Source organism: Gymnoscopelus braueri (genome assembly GCF_963280865.1).
Source record: "Gymnoscopelus braueri genome assembly, chromosome: 21".
In the NCBI taxonomy this organism is placed as follows: Eukaryota; Metazoa; Chordata; class Actinopteri; order Myctophiformes; family Myctophidae; genus Gymnoscopelus; species Gymnoscopelus braueri.
Window position 1 is genome coordinate 9844823 of NC_137623.1, and position 17750 is coordinate 9862572.

Below are 17750 nucleotides of genomic sequence, written 5' to 3' on the forward strand. Positions count from 1 at the left end.
ATATAACTACTGTCTACAGAACTGAGACAGCCAGGTAGACTATTATTAACATGTTCGTGAGGCGTTCAAGAGCTCAATGAACTCAGAACGTTGAGAAACGGCAATAGCCAATAGAAAGGTACTCCATTTTTTTTACTTAAGTAAAAGTATCAATACTGCAATGTAGAAATACTACTCTTACAAGTAGAAGTCCGGAATTCTAAATTGACTTAAAAAGTACAAAAGTATTGGTATCAAAATGTACTTACCAAAAGTAGAAAATGTTCATTATGCTGAATGTCCCATTTCACAAGTTTTCATATGTCTAAAAAATGAAAATAGCAGATCTACAAGCTCACAATGTGTCACAATGCAACGCATTGTGAACTTGTAGATCTGCTATTTTCAAATAGCTGAACTATATGTAGGGTTGAAGTGGTTAATGTATACTTTGTAATAATCAAAATCTACAAAGTGGAGTAAAAGTACAATATTTATCTCTGAGGTGTAGTGGAATAGAAGTAAATTTGGAAATACTCCAGTAAAGTAAAAGTACCTCAAAATTGTACTTGAGTACATTTACTCAGTTACTTTCCACCACTGATTACTTTGATGTATCGCAACAGTTGTGTGTCTCTTGAATGCACCCCGGATTCGTTTGCTTCCCCAAAATATTCCGTCGATGGGAAACAAAGGACGAGACATATGGTTCCGGGTTCACATGGGTACATTAGCCCACGATAATATATATTATATAACATTTCCCTTTGTTGTTACTGTTATTTTCATATACCACACACCCAGAAAGGTTTACATGACCTCTGCAATACTGCAACAATAACATATAGAAATTGCTCGTACATATTGTTCGCGTGACTATTAGTCATACTGGTCATGTGTTGACTTTGAGAGCTACGCCCACTCTAGCCCTGGTCCAGTGAGTTCTCTCTGACGCCCTGCCAGGCGCACTGAAAGTTCCACTGCCGTGCGAGGTCTCTGTCTTTAGTAAAAGTAAACAAAACTACTTTGCTATTCGCCAAAAAAAAGGCTGTTTTGTCTTGGTGAAAGTCTATTCTCCAGGGTGGCAAGCCTCTCAGGACCCCACCTTCTCTGTATATTACACTTTTTGAGCAGAAAATAAAACTATTTTATTTACATCACTGCGCCCCCTACAGATCTGGTCAGTGGTAATTTATATTGACCAGGTCTGTAGAGGGCGCAGGTGAATACTTAAAATAATTTCCGTCTGGTGGACATATTTTATTTTCTGCCCCAAAAAAATATTATACAGAAAAGGTGGGGTCCTGAGACGTCTCCCACCACAGAGAATAGTCTTTAAACAAAATAAAACTGCCTTTGTTTTGGTGAATAGCAAAATAGTTTTGTTTATTTTCTACAAAAGTTGGAGACCTCGCACGGTAGGGGAATTTTCGGTCTATGAGCAGAGCAGCGCGGCTGGTAGAGCCTCACTAACTCTCTGGACCAGAACTACGCCCACTCCAGGGTTGCGGTAAGTCACGTCACACCCCAACCATACCCACCCACCCACCCAAACACACACAGCTGTTATTTGGCATCAGGCTGCTAGTGCTTGGGGAGTCCCATAAGCTACAACACCACAACACTAACTACATTTCCAAGCCTAAAGGAAGCACATTATGGGTAAGAATTCTGCTCTAATGAATATAATTGCCTCTGGGAACTTTGCCGGGGTGTAAACTTAATTTGTTGTCAGTTTTGTCTGGGTGTCTGGGTGGGTTTTGTACTATATCTGTACTGCTTTGCTAATTCCTAGCCAATGTGTTACTGTCAACCTTAGTTTACAAGCTAGTGTTGTTAACTGCATTATTTTTGCTTTTGTCAAGGAGGGGTATACAGTGCTACTGTGTGTGTGTGTGTGTGTGTGTGTGTGTGTGTGTGTGTGTGTGTGTGTGTGTGTGTGTGTGTGTGTGTGTGTGTGTGTGTGTGTGTGTGTGTGTGTGTGTGTGTGTGTGTGTGTGTGTGTGTGTGTGTGTGTTATGGGGTTTATATGTGTTTTACATCAGTGGTTCTCAAACTTTTTCATGCCAAGGAGGACCCCCAAACTGATGTATTGTATGCGGACGTATGTATTGCGTATGTATTTGGCCGCGGACCCCCACCTGAAAATATGTTGTACCAGGGACCCCCAGAAGCAAAGATTTGAGTTCAAAATGTTCGCCTTTTAAAAAAATATTGAAAGATTTGACACATTTTCGAGACTTTAAAAACATAACAGATCTACAAGCTCATAGTGCGCTATGAGCTTGTAGATCTGCTATTTTTGAATAGCCAAACTATAGAATATGGATAAAGTGGTTAAAATGATTGTGACACTTAATTAACTAATTTAGCTGGGGACCCCCTGGTACCCCCACAAGGACCCCTGGGGGTCCCTGGACCCCACTTTGAGAACCAATGTTTTACATTGTACAATGAATGTACCGGTATTTTCCAGTATGTTGTAATATGCATGAGGTTTGACTCACATCCCAGTATTCATACGTAATCTTCTAACTATACTTAATCACTCTTCTTAAGCTGTATAATCATATAACAGAACAGATATAATGTGTTTGTGTATGTCATTTTCTCTTTATTACAGTATACAGTTTGAACCGAATCTGCCTGTTTCTTCCCTGTTTTATTTTGCTTACCTGCAGACAACAGAGTATGGGTCTGTCGGACTGTCGTGTCCACAGTTTCAGTTTAATTTGTTACATTTTTTGGCACTTAGCAGATCGCTTCCAAGGACCTTAAAAAGTAGGAGCGAACAACGAACTTAATAGACTGAAAAGTGAACAACATACCTAGCATCTTATGTTTATAACATAATGCACTAAACGGAAATGGCGCTAAATAGCATTAAAAGTGGTTATTTGGCTAGTAATCACGGGGAACCTCTTTTGGTACTATAATGATAATACTAATTACAATAGCTTGAATGTATATAGCGCCTTTCATGAACCCAAGGATGCTTTACATTAAAAACAATGAACAACCAACAAACAAACAACCAAACAAAACAACAAACAACCATATTAAGCCTGAGAGAATAGGTGTCCAGAGTTGGAGCATGGTGAATCTCCATTGGGAGAGAGTGCCCAAAGGTTTGCTTCTGGATGATAGAGAGGAGGTCCAAGTCTGTGGACCGCAGGTTCCAAGCACGTATCATTTGACAAAGGTGCTATATAGCACCTCCATAACGTTACCTGTGGTGATGTCATAACTATAGGCTTGCCTTGCTACTCTCTCCCTTGTTCTGCATCAGCCAGGGTGATTGTATAGCATGACAGTCACATCGTCCATTGCGTGATGCCATGCTTTGAAAGGTTTTGGCGTCCCTTGGCTATGCACTGGAATGGCATTTGACCTCCAGAGCTTCTTTGTCTGTCAGGACTGTGATGACTGGGTTGGATTAGCGAGGCGGACGGTAACAAAACAGGCTGATTGGGTCCAGAGAGGCGGGTGAGGGTTCTGGGTGGATGGAGGGGTGCTGCTTGCTTGTATTGAGAATGAACTCGTGAATCAGTCAGGACTCCTATTGTACAAATGTATATATTTTTTGTGTGCATAAAACGTAAGTACAAGCTGTGTGACATCTTGTTCTCCCAGCCCACGCTTGCGTAATTCGACTGAAGTCATCACCACCCTTAATAGAGGAGAGCTTTTCGATTAATAACCAATTATTTTAAATCATGACGGTTCCTGTGTTGTGTTCAACAGCCATGGCTACAGGTGGAGGACCAGTGCCTGGCCTGGGGCCTAATCAGTGTGTGACCAAGGTGGAGCTTACCATCTCATGTGAACATCTTCTGGACATGGACGTCTTCTCCAAGTCTGACCCTGTGTGCGCTCTGTACATGAATACCACAGGGTCCCAGTGGTATGAGGTTAGTAGCAGGCCAGAGGGGTTAAACATTTTGTCTCAGTTAACAGTACACTGAGCATTTATGTGCTCAGTATTTTAAATAACTTTAATTTACGTTTTGTTTTCTTCATGGCAGTTTGGTCGCACGGAGATGGTCCTGAATTGTCTCAGCCCAAAGTTTTCAAAGAAGTTTGTCATGGACTACTACTTTGAGATGGTGCAGAAGCTGAAGTTCTGCCTCTACGACATCGACAGCGACAGCCATGACCTCGGGCAAGCCGACTTCCTGGGGGAGCTGGAGTGCACATTGGGCCAGGTGAGCAGAATTGACCTAACGTAGTTATGTTGATGCCATTTCATTTGTTTTTATAAGAATAGTGAAGAGAGACAGGAGAGTGAATACAGGAGAGTGAATACAATATTTCCATAATGTTGGCTGCAGCCTGAAAACATAATGGTGCTGTTAGAGTGAAATTGGTGAACTACCAAATTATGTAACTCAGACGGTGCAGTCAATAGGATCTAACAAGGAAAAATGCTTCTAATACAGTAACAGGTGAAGAGCTGTAGTTCCGATCACATAACTTCATGAGATTTGAGAACGCTCGTCCAAATGACAGTTTTCAGGGACAGAGGAACTTGTTACTATTATACAATATTCGCTGCAATAGTCGCTTCTCCAAAAGAACAGGTACTGTATACAAAGCCAACAACACATCATATTGCGGTACATTGTTGGCTTGTACATGTGTTCTTTTTCACAAGTGACACCATCATAATACAGACTATAAATCTTTTCTAGCTGTCTCAGACATCATTCCACCTGTACAAAAGCCCATTCAACCATACATCCATGCATTCACCATACAACATGGATTCACAAACTGCACCTCACTTGACTGCAGTTTTAGGTAATGAAACGAAGTCTAAATGGCAAGATGATAAAAAATCTGCACTCATATAAAAAATCATGCCTAACGATGATGTCACTGGTAGACAGGTTTCTGGACTGTCCACAGCCCTCCTATGAGACACAGACCAAGTAGAAAAAAATGGTACCATTTTATCATGAGTATTAGTGAGGACCAATTATATGAAGATAGGTTGAAAATCGGTGAAGTCGTCCTTTAAAGGAGAATTCCGGACATTTTAAGTGTTATCTTTGAAGTCTCGTTACTCGCCTACCGACGTAAAAAGTGGCATTGTTTTTTAACGCCGAACGATTTAACACTGGTTGCTTGTTTCTTTCCAGAACCTGGCAACTTGGTGTTGCCAGGTAGAGAAACAAGCAACCAGTGTTAAATCGTTCGGCGTTACCGGTAGCCTCTCAGGAACTTTCAGCGCATGTTTGACTATCATGAGACTCTACAATGAGTAGTAGTAGAGAAAAAAATAACTTTGCATCGGTTATAATAGACGAATTTCCCTAAGCCACGCGCTCCCATTATGACAACGGAGGGGGTTGAAAAAATGACTACAGGGGAATCTCTGGGAAAAACAATGCCACTTTTTACGTCGGTAGGTGAGTAACGAGACATCAAAGATAACACTTAAAATGTCCGGAATTCTCCTTTAACTGTCGTTTCTCTTTGTTAACCACACAAGTCATAGTTATCCAGACTTTAATCATTTTAACTACACACTGCAGACCTAAGAAAGAAGAATAATCAGAGGGTATATATTTGAGCTGTTTACTCAATCATCTTGACCTGGCTTCTAACCATACACTACACATTTCCTGTCTGTGGCTGATGCCCAGGAAGGAACAATGATTATTCTGATAAGTTCAAATGAAGATAAAAGACTTGCCCTGATGATCAAGACAAGACAGAGGGTGTCGAGGCCTCTGAACCAAGGAACAAAAGGTTTATCAGAACGACTGTTGTGCCTCTCACCTCTTACCTGGACTCTCTAGTGTAGTACAATGGCCAGGAACTCTGAACTGATTGCATTACAGCTGTGCCCACACAACCAATTGGGTGATGTCTCTCCCTAGCTTACAGTATTCGACCAAAGGTCAAACTCAATTCTAAATACAAACCTTCAAGTGTTTACCAATTAAAATGGAATATCATGGAAATACCATGTTCTCATGTTTGAAACGATACCACAAAGAGCTTAAAGGAGAGGTAGAGTCTTAAAAAAATTCTAATACAGTAACAGGTGAAGAGCTGTAGTTCCGATCATATAACTTCATGAGATTTGAGAACGCTCGTCCAAATGACAGTTTTCAGGGACAGCGGAACTTGTTACTATTTTACAATATTGCTGCAATAGTCGCTTCTCCAAAAGAACAGGTACTGTATACAAAGCCAACAACACATCATATTGCAATTTGCGGCACATTGTTGGCTTGTACATGTGTTCTTTTTCACAAGTGACACCATCATAATACACACTATAAATCTGTCTTTTCTAGCTGTCCCAGACATCATTCCACCTGTACAAAAGCCCATTCAACCATACATCCATGCATTCACCATACGACATGGATTCACAAACTGCACCTCACTTGACTGCAGTTTTAGGTAATGAAAGGAAGTCTAAATGGCAAGATGATAAAAATCTGCACTCATATATACTAAACTGGCGTATAAAAAATAAGAATTGATACAAACGCCACCCAACAGCCCCTTAGTGCAGCCCTTTCAAACATATTACTCGTAGGACCCCCGACTTTCTCTGAACACCCCCTGGGAGGGTGGTACCGCGCCGTTGAGAAACACTAGACTAATCAATCTGTCTATTTAGCCTGCAGTCATCTGCAGCCTGCAGGATATGCAAACATATCCAAAATATCTGATCTACAAGCTAGCTCACAGCTGTCACTCATAATGTGAGTTTGTGGATCTGCTTTTTTTATACTCGATTATTTTATTAAAATCAATCATGTTTTTTTTTATAACCAATTAGTTCGATTTACTGCTGCACACCTAGGGTATATTGACCTGCTCTCTGTAATTTTATGTTTCTAAATTCCCGAATCACTTGGATTCTTAGAACAGAAAGTCCTTTTTTGTGTTCAGGTAGCACTCTGACTTACTTATATTTCAGAAATACAAGATAGTTGTATATTTCTTTCTTTATCACTAGATAAGAAGGAGATGTCAGTATATAAAAGTGTGGATAAGAGCTTAAAGGAGAGGTAGAGTAGTTGTTTTCTCTTTTAGCTTAGCTGTCTTGTGTCAAGTGAGCCTACAGTATGTATCTGTTCCTTAAATGGTACTTCAGTGATTTTTACAGGTGTTTTTTGTGCCTAGATTGTGTCCTGTAAGAGGCTGACTCGACCACTACAGCTGAAGGACAATAAGCGTGCGGGCCGTGGAACCATCACAGTGAGTACATTGTCAACCTGATGACTATATCATTCTAATATATATAATTTTCTTGAGTCACACTCTAAACTTGAAACAAACAAAAAGGAAAAACAAATTGTACAGAATTACAGACTATTATTTTGCAACAAGGTGATCACAGTGAGCTACGTAGCTCCCAGGTTTACAAAGTGGGGGCCCACAGTCAATTGGAAAGGAGAGGTGAAAAAAAGAATAATAATAACAATAATAATCACTGAAAAATATACAATTTTTTGGCTTTTATATATAATATTTTTTGGCTACTCTAAATTTTTGAAAAAATAAATAAATTCAAGACTAAAGATTTTTGTGCCAGTTTAACCACTTTCAATAAAAGACCCTATTTTGGGCATATCCTTATCCTATATCAAAATTGGCTACTGGGAGGGCTGGCCGGCGAACCACGATCACATCACTCTGACTCAGACATAATCATAAACAAACGCGATACGCCCATATATAGGCATATGGAGATCTGGTTGTCCAGAGCCACTATGCCCATATTTGGCCATGTGCATATATGGGACCGACCGACGCATGGGCAAGGACTCGAGGGAGTGCGGTGCCCGTGTTTTTCGGATATGCAGGTAGACACAGATACAGAGATCTCTATATATGGGCACAAAACAGACAGTGTACAACGGGTACTCTGACAAAGCCTTTGACACTATATGACTCAGACATATTGGTCGGATCGGCGGTGCGACGTGCTGTAGGTGTGAGCTCTAGTTGTCAAAAAGTCTTCAAAAAATGTATATATATATTTTTTACATAGTGAAAATAGCCAATCTACAAGCTCACAACCTGACATGTTGTTAAAGCCATTTTGCATGGGGAAAGTAGCTAACTAGTTTTAAAGGCAGCCAAGCCATTCTCAAATAACATTAAATGAGTGTAACTTCCTGTTTTTAAATGTTGTGTCTCTTCATTTATAGATATGTGCTGATGAGATCACTGACAACAGAGTGGCCAATTTTGAAGTATTTGGCCGCAAATTGGACAAAAAGGTACTGAAGTTTTATTTGTGACAGCTAAGGCTCACAACAGCTTCCTGTCAATATTAACGTGAGTTCATTTTTCAGTATTTGTGGTGGTCAGACCCGTTCCTGGAAATCTACAAGAAGACAGAAAATAAATGGCAGCTGGCCCACAGAACAGAGGTAAACAAACTCAATACAAACTCACACACTCTGGCCAAGTCTGAAGGAATCTTATAGGAGACCTTGTCACAGGGACACTGTAACAAACAATCTAACAAGTTAAAGAAAAGTGTCAGAAAGAAAATGGATAAAATGTGAAGTTGGGTGTTGAGGTGGAATTTAGGGAATAGGCAGTATAATAATGGACTTGTTGATTATGAAGTCCTTTGCACACAGAGTCTGTTTGTCTGATTTGCATGTTTTTGTCTGCCTGATTTGCATGAAAAAACGTCCTGTGTTTTTCCCAGCCTGATCTTGGTTTTTCCAGATGCATAAGAAAACTGATTGGTCAATCAAAACAATTGCATCATTCAAAGTATGTATGTATGTATGCAAAGACCTTTACCGTTCCTTTCTTGCTGCAGGTGGTTAGGAACAACGTGAATCCAATATGGAAACCCTTCAAGATCCCCCTACAGTCTCTCTGTGATGGAGACATGGAGAGGCCAATAAAGGTACAACGCACGCACATGCGTCTAGCAATAATCTGCCATTACTATTTACATATTTATTTAAAATAACAGACCATGTAAATTGCATCTTAACATAATAACAACGCATTCTCCTGAAACCATATTGTCAACTACTACCTCTGGTGTTTTTGGTAGAGTTTGTTATGGCTTAAGTTAACATCGTACTAACATACTAATGAACTGAATTCATGTGATTTTCATTAAATGTTTTACATTACGCTATTCCCACCTTTGAAGCAAGCTTTTCGCGAAGGGGCATTTGCCTGCCAGGCTGGATGTGTGTGTGTATGCCTTATTCCCAGAAGGTGCGCATTTTTCTTTGTCCTATTTCTTTCCCCTTTTTATTTAAACTTAAAGCTGCAATCTTATTATAATAAGATTATAACTTATTATAATGAATGAAATGTTATTTTAACCAATATATGGTATAGAATGTTAAAGGTGCTGTAGGTGATGATAAACAAATCACTTCTTTGGGGTATTTCTTTGTCACTGTACATTTGCACCTGTGCATGAAATTTGTCTTCTGTATTTAACACATTGTTAGCAGTGGGTGCTACGGGGGCAGTTAGGGGGTAATTGTCTTGCTCAGGTACACTTGGATATAGACAGTAGAGGGTTCCCCCCACTCTTCTTTTGAGAAATGTAGACCCCTGGTGTTGGGTAGGACACATACCGGTTAACAGTGTCATTAAAGTCATTATTTGAAGCAAGACCGCCCCAGTAGGTAGGCCGTGGTTCGAATCCGACCCGGAGGCCCTTTGTTGCATCATGTCATCCCCTCTCTCTCTCCCGCCTTTCCGGTCTCTCTTAAGGCCAGTCCACACTAATGCAGCTCTGTGCAACTCCTTGCAACATGCAACTACTTACAACCATTATCCCCAATGGCAGTTGCAGCCGGAAGTTGCATTGGTGTGGACTGGCCTTAAAACTGTTTTGTAGCAAGGAGTTGCAACTAGTTGCATTGGTGCGGCCTGGCCTTAACTGTCCAAATACTTTTTTGATCATACAGTGCTCAAAAAACATATTATAAAATTGAAAATAAATGTTATTTGAAGCACTGGATTGTACATTAGATGCAACGCCATCTTTATTGTAGTTCGGACATTGTTGCAAACTCATAGCCTGGTAAAGCCCCTCCCTCCGGAATTCTCATTTCCATTTGATTTCAGGAGTGAGTCTGGCCTGAAGGCTTATCTGGGCGTTTCTTGCTCGTCCACCAAATGGACTCTCCAATCAGCGTCCTCGCTCATTGTTTTGTGATTGACAGCGGAGGTAGGCCAATCAGGTGGAACCCGAGTGGTTCACACATCATTAATCAATACACCTTTCATACAAGCTGCTCGTTAACATCAGAGACAAACCAATTACTCCTGGTGATAATCACTGCAGCCTAAATTGGCTTAATTGGACATCAAAGGGCCACTTGGACATCAAAGCTACATTACTCCCGCCCAGCTCCAGCCCACAGCCAAAAAGCCAAACAAGCCCTCATGCCAGACTCACTCCTGAAATAAAATACAAATGAGATTTCTGGAGGGAGGGTTTACCAGGCTAGCAAACTCACAGATTGTAGCTTTCATTTTGTGTATTTTAAAGTCTTGTACTGTGCATAAAATGTGATTGCTTGTTTATGCTTCAGTTAACTTTTTGGAATGTAGCTGATAGTCCAAGACTCCAAGTAGATGGGCTCTAATTGTCTCCGCCAGGCCGAAAGGTATGGCCGAGACATGTTTTGCACCCTGTCCGTCTGTCCGGCTTGATGGCAACGAAACTGTGCACACACAGTCCTGCCAGAGCAGAACCTCTGTCACACATTTTTCACATGGGCCTGTTATAGCGCCTCCAGGAGGCTATATCATGCGATCAAGACGAATCTGTTTGATTTTCCATATTCCATCCTGATTGGCTAAGATTGACATCTAAAGTTGGCAGGAGTGGCCGCAAATTATGAACGCACAATCACACTACGTTGATGAACAAATGCCACCCTTTTAACATTGCCCCAATATAGCGCCACCAGGAGGCAAATTTTTGCAAAACAATTCTTTAAATATTACTCCCACAAAGTTTGTCCAAACATCACACATATTGGTACACATTATCTGTCAAGTCCGATTTTTCATATTCCATCCGGATTGGAGAATTCCAAACATTGTTGGCCCACAATAACCTACCTGACCTGGCGGAGACCTGTGCTCCGAGGAGCACTTTTTCTAGTTTGTGTATCTTTTATTATGTAATTGTAGTCAGAGGCGTCATTCATTTAATAAAAACCTAGATAGCAAAAAGGTGACCACTTAGGCCCCAGTTAAGAAATAGTGAATTTTGCCTACGAGCTCACAATGTGTGTTGTGAGCTATTTTTTAAAATAAAATAAAACATTTGAACATTTTGGAAATTACTCGCCTACTGTATAATGGGGTTGAAAGTGGCTAAAAGAACTGAATTAGAGGTTAAATGCAAATGCTAGCTGATGGCAGTTGCCATCCCCTGGTACCCCAAATGATGCCCCTGATTATAGAGCATGTGAGTACAATTCAAACTTCTGTGAGTACATTTAAAACTTTTCAAATGTATTTTCAGAGAGTGTAGCTTGATAATTCCAGTAGTGGTAGGAAATTACTAGCCCACGGATACTACCAACAATGGTTGCCTTTAGTGTATGGGCAGCAGAATGGTCCAAATGAAGTGAAACGACTGGTGATAGCAGCGTAATCTCTATAAACAGATCTCTGCATGATCGACAGATGCTAGCCGTTGGGTTCCGAGATTGCTATCAGGGTAACAGACAGTAATACAGAAGAAACACCCAAACGCAGACGGCTGAGGAAGATCTGATGCAATCCAGTGACACGCCATAGCATGCACCATTGATTCACTGGGAGGCAAATTGGAGCCAGAGGTTCAATGGTGAAGTCAAAGCGACTGACTGGGCAGTATAGTAGTAGTATAGTATATAAGGCTGTAATAATGAGAATGAGTTGTCAGGCTGTCAGTAACTGACATTCTAGCGATGAGCCCATATTTACTGCCCAGTCAAACAAATAATCTATTCTCTTTAGATACCTCATACCTAAAAGTATGTAGTGTAAGGTCTCAATTATTCAAGGATGTATTTTTTCATACACTTGTCCACCCAGCTCTCATTGACTTAAATGAATGCTGTGGCTCCATTTTACCTCCCAGCTCGATGAATCTGCTCGCTGGTAATGCCGGACCGAGAAAGGGACGTTCATAAGTTTCCTTCTTTACATAGCCTTGGGTGGAGGTGGGAAGATGGGTGGGGAAGCTTAGGTGACTGCAGAGCTGATGAGAACAGTGGTGTGGATGTGTAGGCAGTCTGGCCTCTGCAGTCAGGTGATGATAAGGCTGGAACTAAGGTCTGGGGACATCTGGTGGACAGCTAGAGGATGGCAGGTCTGGGGAATTGAAGGAAGATACTTGGCCTGGGAGAAGTGAGCAGGCCTGGAGACAGGAGGATTGATTGATTGAATACTTTATTAACCGTTTGCAAAAAAGGTACAGTGGTACAGATTTATACAAATGGTGCTAAAAGGATAACACAAAAATCGCAAAGGGCAATGTGGAGGGCTGGTGATGATAAGGGGTTTGAAAAGGGTAACTGAGGAGCAGATTGTGACACAGAACAGAATAGTACGAAAACTATGAACTACGACATGTTTCAGCAGCCATCATCAGCATTTTAAACTCCTGTTTCAAAAAAATCACACAACAGATGCAATTCGTTGTGAGCTTGTAGATCTGTTATTTTTGAAATATTTAGACAATTTCCAAGTGTAACGGCTTGCCCAATATAGAGACACCAGGTTGAACGTGGTTAGTAGAAAAGCAAAAGTGATCTATCAGTCTGACTTTTTCAATATACATTTTATTCCTGATCCATAATTAAATAAACGATTATATGATCACAAGCAGTACTTAAAAACATAGGATAGGACTGAGATACTGTAAGGGTGATATAATTATCAGAGTAATAGTACTGCACATGAAGAAAAATCGTAGCAAAAGTCAACCATCCATTACTGGATCTTTTGTCTTGTCATCTGCTAAGCTTTTCTGTTTGCCGCCAGGTTTTATGTTATGACCATCACGAAAATGGCTCCCATTCACTGATCGGCGAGTTTGAGACTACACTCCCACAAATGCAACAGGGAACACACCTTTCCCCGGTGAGTGTGTATGAGTGATAGCATTTACAGTTTCATGAACCCCCATTAATCTTCCAACATAATGTCTATTGCAATTAAATGTATTATTAATGTTTAATTATGTATTACTATATTATTAATATTATATTTATACATAATAATAATAATTAGAACTACTAACTGACAAAAACATGGGTCTGTTCTTTTTTCCCCTAGGCTGAATTTCCATGTGTCAACAGAAAGAAGTTGCACAAGAAGAGAGGCTATACAAACTCGGGCGTCATAGGCATCAAGCAGTGTCAGGTATTGATTCTTAATATCAGTAATGCAGTTATTCCATCTGCCATGCAGCTTCTCTTCTGAAAGGAGAGTGGTCAGCCCTTGTCGTTGCTTCGGTTAATGGTGAGATGGGATTATAATCATACAGCGTATATCACTTCAAGATGACTTGATTTATCTGATGTTTAACCTTCAGGTGGTGAAGGAGTATACCTTCCTGGATTACATCATGGGAGGCACTCAGCTCAACTTCACTGTGAGTTTGTAAATATCACGCAGACAAAAACTACCCCATGTACCCATGCAGCAACATCAACTTTAGTGTCCATGGTGCGTTTACTTTCTTAACCTATCACTGTCCACCTTCATATATCTAGAGGGCCAAAACTAGGCTTTTGAAGCTCTGAACCATTGTATTGAAAATTGTCTCAGTACTTTAGGCTTCCTTTACACTTGCACATGCTACATTATTCATGAGTTTGAACATCTGTTTGACTGAAATACATTTTTTTCCAAAGATATGTACTTTACAAATTAAGATTGATGGCTGGCTGACTGACTGACTGACTGACTGACTGATTTAATTGTTGACGTGGTAATGTGATTATATACAGAGCAGAGGGTGTGCTTGGGGTCATGTGAAGGTGACGGGAGAAATCATGTGTGATGGGAATAAAATGCTCAAAGATTTCTGTTTTACAAAACATGTTTTCACTTGTGTAAATCAGATGGTTTCTCCTCTTGTTGACAATTCCCACACTTCAGAACGTTTTTCTCAAAGGCGCCTTCCTTCACTAAACACACACAAATTCATCCACTCCACAATGCTAACAATCCACTACACCTACTACTAAAACAACCCACGAGTAATCCTCAATGACTTCAGTCTTTAAATACTGAATCCCACCAGGAAAAATGATTAATTGTGATTAACCGACTGAAGCAGTGTTCACTTCTAACGTAATTTTCTTTATTATTTTTCCACACAAAGCAAGTTTCGTCACAATTGTTAACATAAAATAGTCAAGGGAGTTTGGAGTTTTGGAGTTTTGCATGTGTTGGAGCTTTGTTGTCAGACTGCCATCACTATCCAGATCCATGACTGTTACTTTGGTCCCTTGACAGATTGCCATAGACTTCACAGGCTCCAATGGGGATCCCAGGACCCCTCAGTCGCTCCACTACATCAACCCTGAGGGCTACAATGAGTACCTGACAGCAATCTGGGCCGTGGGCAGTGTCATCCAGGATTATGACAGGTGAGACCAGCCATGGTTTGTCTTATGTTCTACAACCACAAAGTTTTAACTTTTTAATGCTATTACACATTTTTCACTCTTCACTATGTTCTGTTTTGGCCACTCTAAATAGATATTCTACCATGTAGCCAAAAGGGGAAAAAATAACTGTTGTTTATTATGAATATACTTTTTCCACTCACTGTTCTTACTGTTTCTCCTGTGCAGTAACAAGATGTTTCCTGTCTTTGGTTTCGGAGCCCAGATCCCACCTACCTGGCATGTAGGTGCAGTATGGGATGTTACAGAATAAATAATCTGTTAAATGAATGAAAAGGCATCACTTCCCATTCATTTCACTACAATCCTTCCTATGTCTGAGGATAGTTTAAGTCTTATTATTCAAACAGAACACTCGTTTATAAAGCTGGTGACTGGTGAAAAGAGACATTCCCCATCCTCTTAATTGTGTTGACATTACGCATCTGATTTATTAGTAAAGGGTGGGTACGAGGGTGGGAACAAAATCAGGATGTTATTTCTCAAAGTACACTTTGCAATATTTGGCTTATTTTAGTAAATTTGTACAAAGTTAGCTTGTGAATCCTGATGCAGAAAAAGTAAACATCCAAGGACATAGGAATGTCATATCAAAAAGTTGATACCGTAGAAATGTATTTCAGCTCAGAACCTACCAGATGGTAAATCCATCCTTTTTGTTTTGATATTTACAGGTTTCCCATGAATTTCCCATCAACTTTGACTCTTCAAATCCATTTTGTGCTGGTAAGTTTAACCCACACTGCTGTCATCTGTAAAATTTTTGTTTTTTACAATGATCAAAAATAGCGAAAATACTAATAGCCGATCTACAAGCTCAAACGCGCTGCGGTGCGACTCGTTGTGAGCTATTTTCGCTATTTGTCCCATTTGGTGCATAGTGTGACGTAGATAAGGTTTTGGCATGAAGTTCACACGTGTGTTTTTTAGGTATAGAGGGAGTGGTGGCGGCCTACAACCAGTGCCTCCCCCAGGTGAAGCTCTTTGGTCCAACCAACTTTGCCCCGGTCATCAACCATGCCGCCTGCTTTGCCAGGCAGGCATTACAGCAGAACTCTGCCTCTGTGAGTAGTCGATCCATTCCATGAAATGTGTGATGATGTGTGATGTTCATCGTGGTGTTTCGTAAGGCCACTAAAATGATATTCAACTAATCAGTATAATATCCATAGTATTATGATACGCAGGTATGAATGCATATCCATAGCATGGTCCATAAAAACATACTATGTGAGATATTGAATCTATGGATTATTTAGTTGTCTTATTTCTGCTTCCACTCTAATTCTTCTCCACTGCAGCAATACTATGTTCTGCTCATCCTCACTGATGGCGTGATCACTGACATGGATCAGACTCGCACTGCCGTTGTGGAGGCCTCGCGGCTGCCCATGTCAATCATTATCATCGGGGTGGGCGATGCAGACTTCGAAGCCATGGAGTTCCTGGACAGTGACGACAAAATCCTGTACTCACCGAGCGGCCATCCTGCCCTGCGAGACATTGTCCAGTTTGTGCCCTTCAGGCAGTTCCAAGTAAATAAGCGCGACATGATGGTTGGTAGAACATTCTTTTCTCCTTGCATTGGATCTCTGTAACCACATGAACCCTAGCGTCCCTATTTTGAGGCCAACATTCGGCGGAAATATCTTCGACAAAGATATTTGGTAGAAGGAGAAAAGGAGCAGACCTAGTATAGACCCCTGGGGGACCCTGGTCAACTAAATATATATAAGGTTTACATTGTTATGTTAACTTGGTAGATGTCCTTTTGCAACAGCTCTTAAAATGAATTTTACAGATTAGAGACTTCATGTTATACATTGTGTACATTGTTAAACATTTTACCTTTAAGGTTAAAGACACACCAAACACTTCAAGTCTAACAAGTCACCCCCAGAGGGCCCATCTTTTATATGCCTTATCTTGTCATTGCAGGCGAACAGGCAGGCTCTTGCGCAGAGTGTGCTTGCAGAGTTGCCAGACCAAGTTTCCTCCTTTTTCAATTTGTACAAACTGAAACCCCCCAATGAATCGGTTTTCTCTACTCCTATATAAGGGTAAGGATCAATAAATAACACAAAATGTCAGGTTTATTTGTTAACTCTGTCTGTACAGTATGTGCTGTTTAGCAGAGCTAATGGGCCCATGGCCAAGTAATTGTTTATTCACAATCTAATGGTATTCACTGAGTCTCCTTATGTGCTGATTAGTAAAAAAAAATGAAATGATTGTAATATTTGATGTTTTTTACTTGCCGTTGTAAATTTCAAAATGCTACGTTTGTACAGATAATTGTAATAATAATGGTGATGTACCATTTTCTTATTATTCTCTTTTCTCTTCTCTCTTCTCTTTCTACAGTGTGTTGGTGGTAAGCTGTTGTCTCTGATACAATAACTCAACTGGAGCATCTGGAAGTGCAGACAGCACCTGGATCTTCAACCTCACTAGCATGGCAGATATCACTGTCTTCAGAAGTTTTACTTTTAGGGTCATTGCATGACCATTCTAACCTCACATCATTGCATTGCCTTTTATTTACACACCAAATGTCTTTAATAATAATTTACATGTATACAAATGCAGACATGGGGTGAGACTGAATTGAAACAAATGTCAGCTTTTTGCAATGCAAAATATTATCCTTTTTGTGTATGTACACACAAAACATTTTATGACAAGACAATGATTTAATTGTTTTGCTTGCTTTGTTGCTTTGTAATTGTTTAAATATACTGTACATGTTCTCAGGGTTGGGTTGACTACATTACTTTTTTTTAAGTAACCATAATCCGGCCACATTTCATACAGACAAATGTCTAATTAGATTATAGTTACATTGTCAAGGAAGCTTGATTACATTTTTGATTGTCTTTCAAATATGGCAATTTTTGTTCTCATGCAAGGTGCAATATTTCCAATGTTTGAAATATTCAGTTTAGATTTTTTTTTTATATAGATATTATAATCCAGAGGATTAAGTTGGCCATGTAATGGCCATGTAATTTGTATTATTCAGTAGCTGACTACATTTGTAGTCTGACCCAATGCTTGAATGTCTGTAGCCTTGCGGTATAGACCCCCTTAACAGACGACGTCACA

The 17750-nt window shown here is 40.2% G+C and overlaps 1 protein-coding gene across 3 annotated transcripts; it reads left to right on the forward strand.

The window, feature by feature from the left end:
- The first annotated feature begins 1517 nt into the window (after positions 1–1517).
- On the forward strand, positions 1518–17398 carry LOC308077125 (copine-3-like). 3 transcript variants are annotated; one of them, XM_080417686.1, is made up of 17 exons: positions 1518–1637; positions 3721–3890; positions 4005–4184; positions 7129–7203; positions 8160–8231; positions 8307–8384; positions 8789–8878; positions 12991–13089; positions 13285–13371; positions 13544–13603; positions 14473–14606; positions 14814–14868; positions 15320–15371; positions 15576–15709; positions 15947–16201; positions 16584–16705; positions 17010–17398. In XM_080417686.1, exons 2-16 carry the CDS (start codon positions 3726–3728, stop codon positions 16701–16703), a joined length of 1656 nt encoding a protein of 551 aa, XP_080273812.1. In that variant the 5' UTR covers positions 1518–1637; positions 3721–3725; the 3' UTR covers positions 16704–16705; positions 17010–17398. The 3 variants fall into 3 exon arrangements, with proteins under 3 accessions (XP_080273812.1, XP_080273813.1, XP_080273811.1); XM_080417687.1 differs by having other exon boundaries at positions 1536–1641; positions 3724–3890; positions 15947–16180; XM_080417685.1 differs by having other exon boundaries at positions 1537–1641; positions 3724–3890.
- Positions 17399–17750: the final 352 nt, after the last annotated feature.

Bases quoted from the DNA above. Each gene is read 5' to 3' on its own strand.
- LOC308077125 (XM_080417685.1), top strand. The intron at 4,185-7,128 runs GTGAGCAGAATT...TTTTGTGCCTAG, and splicing joins TGGAGTGCACATTGGGCCAG to ATTGTGTCCTGTAAGAGGCT. The intron at 15,372-15,575 runs GTAAGTTTAACC...TGTGTTTTTTAG, and splicing joins TTCAAATCCATTTTGTGCTG to GTATAGAGGGAGTGGTGGCG.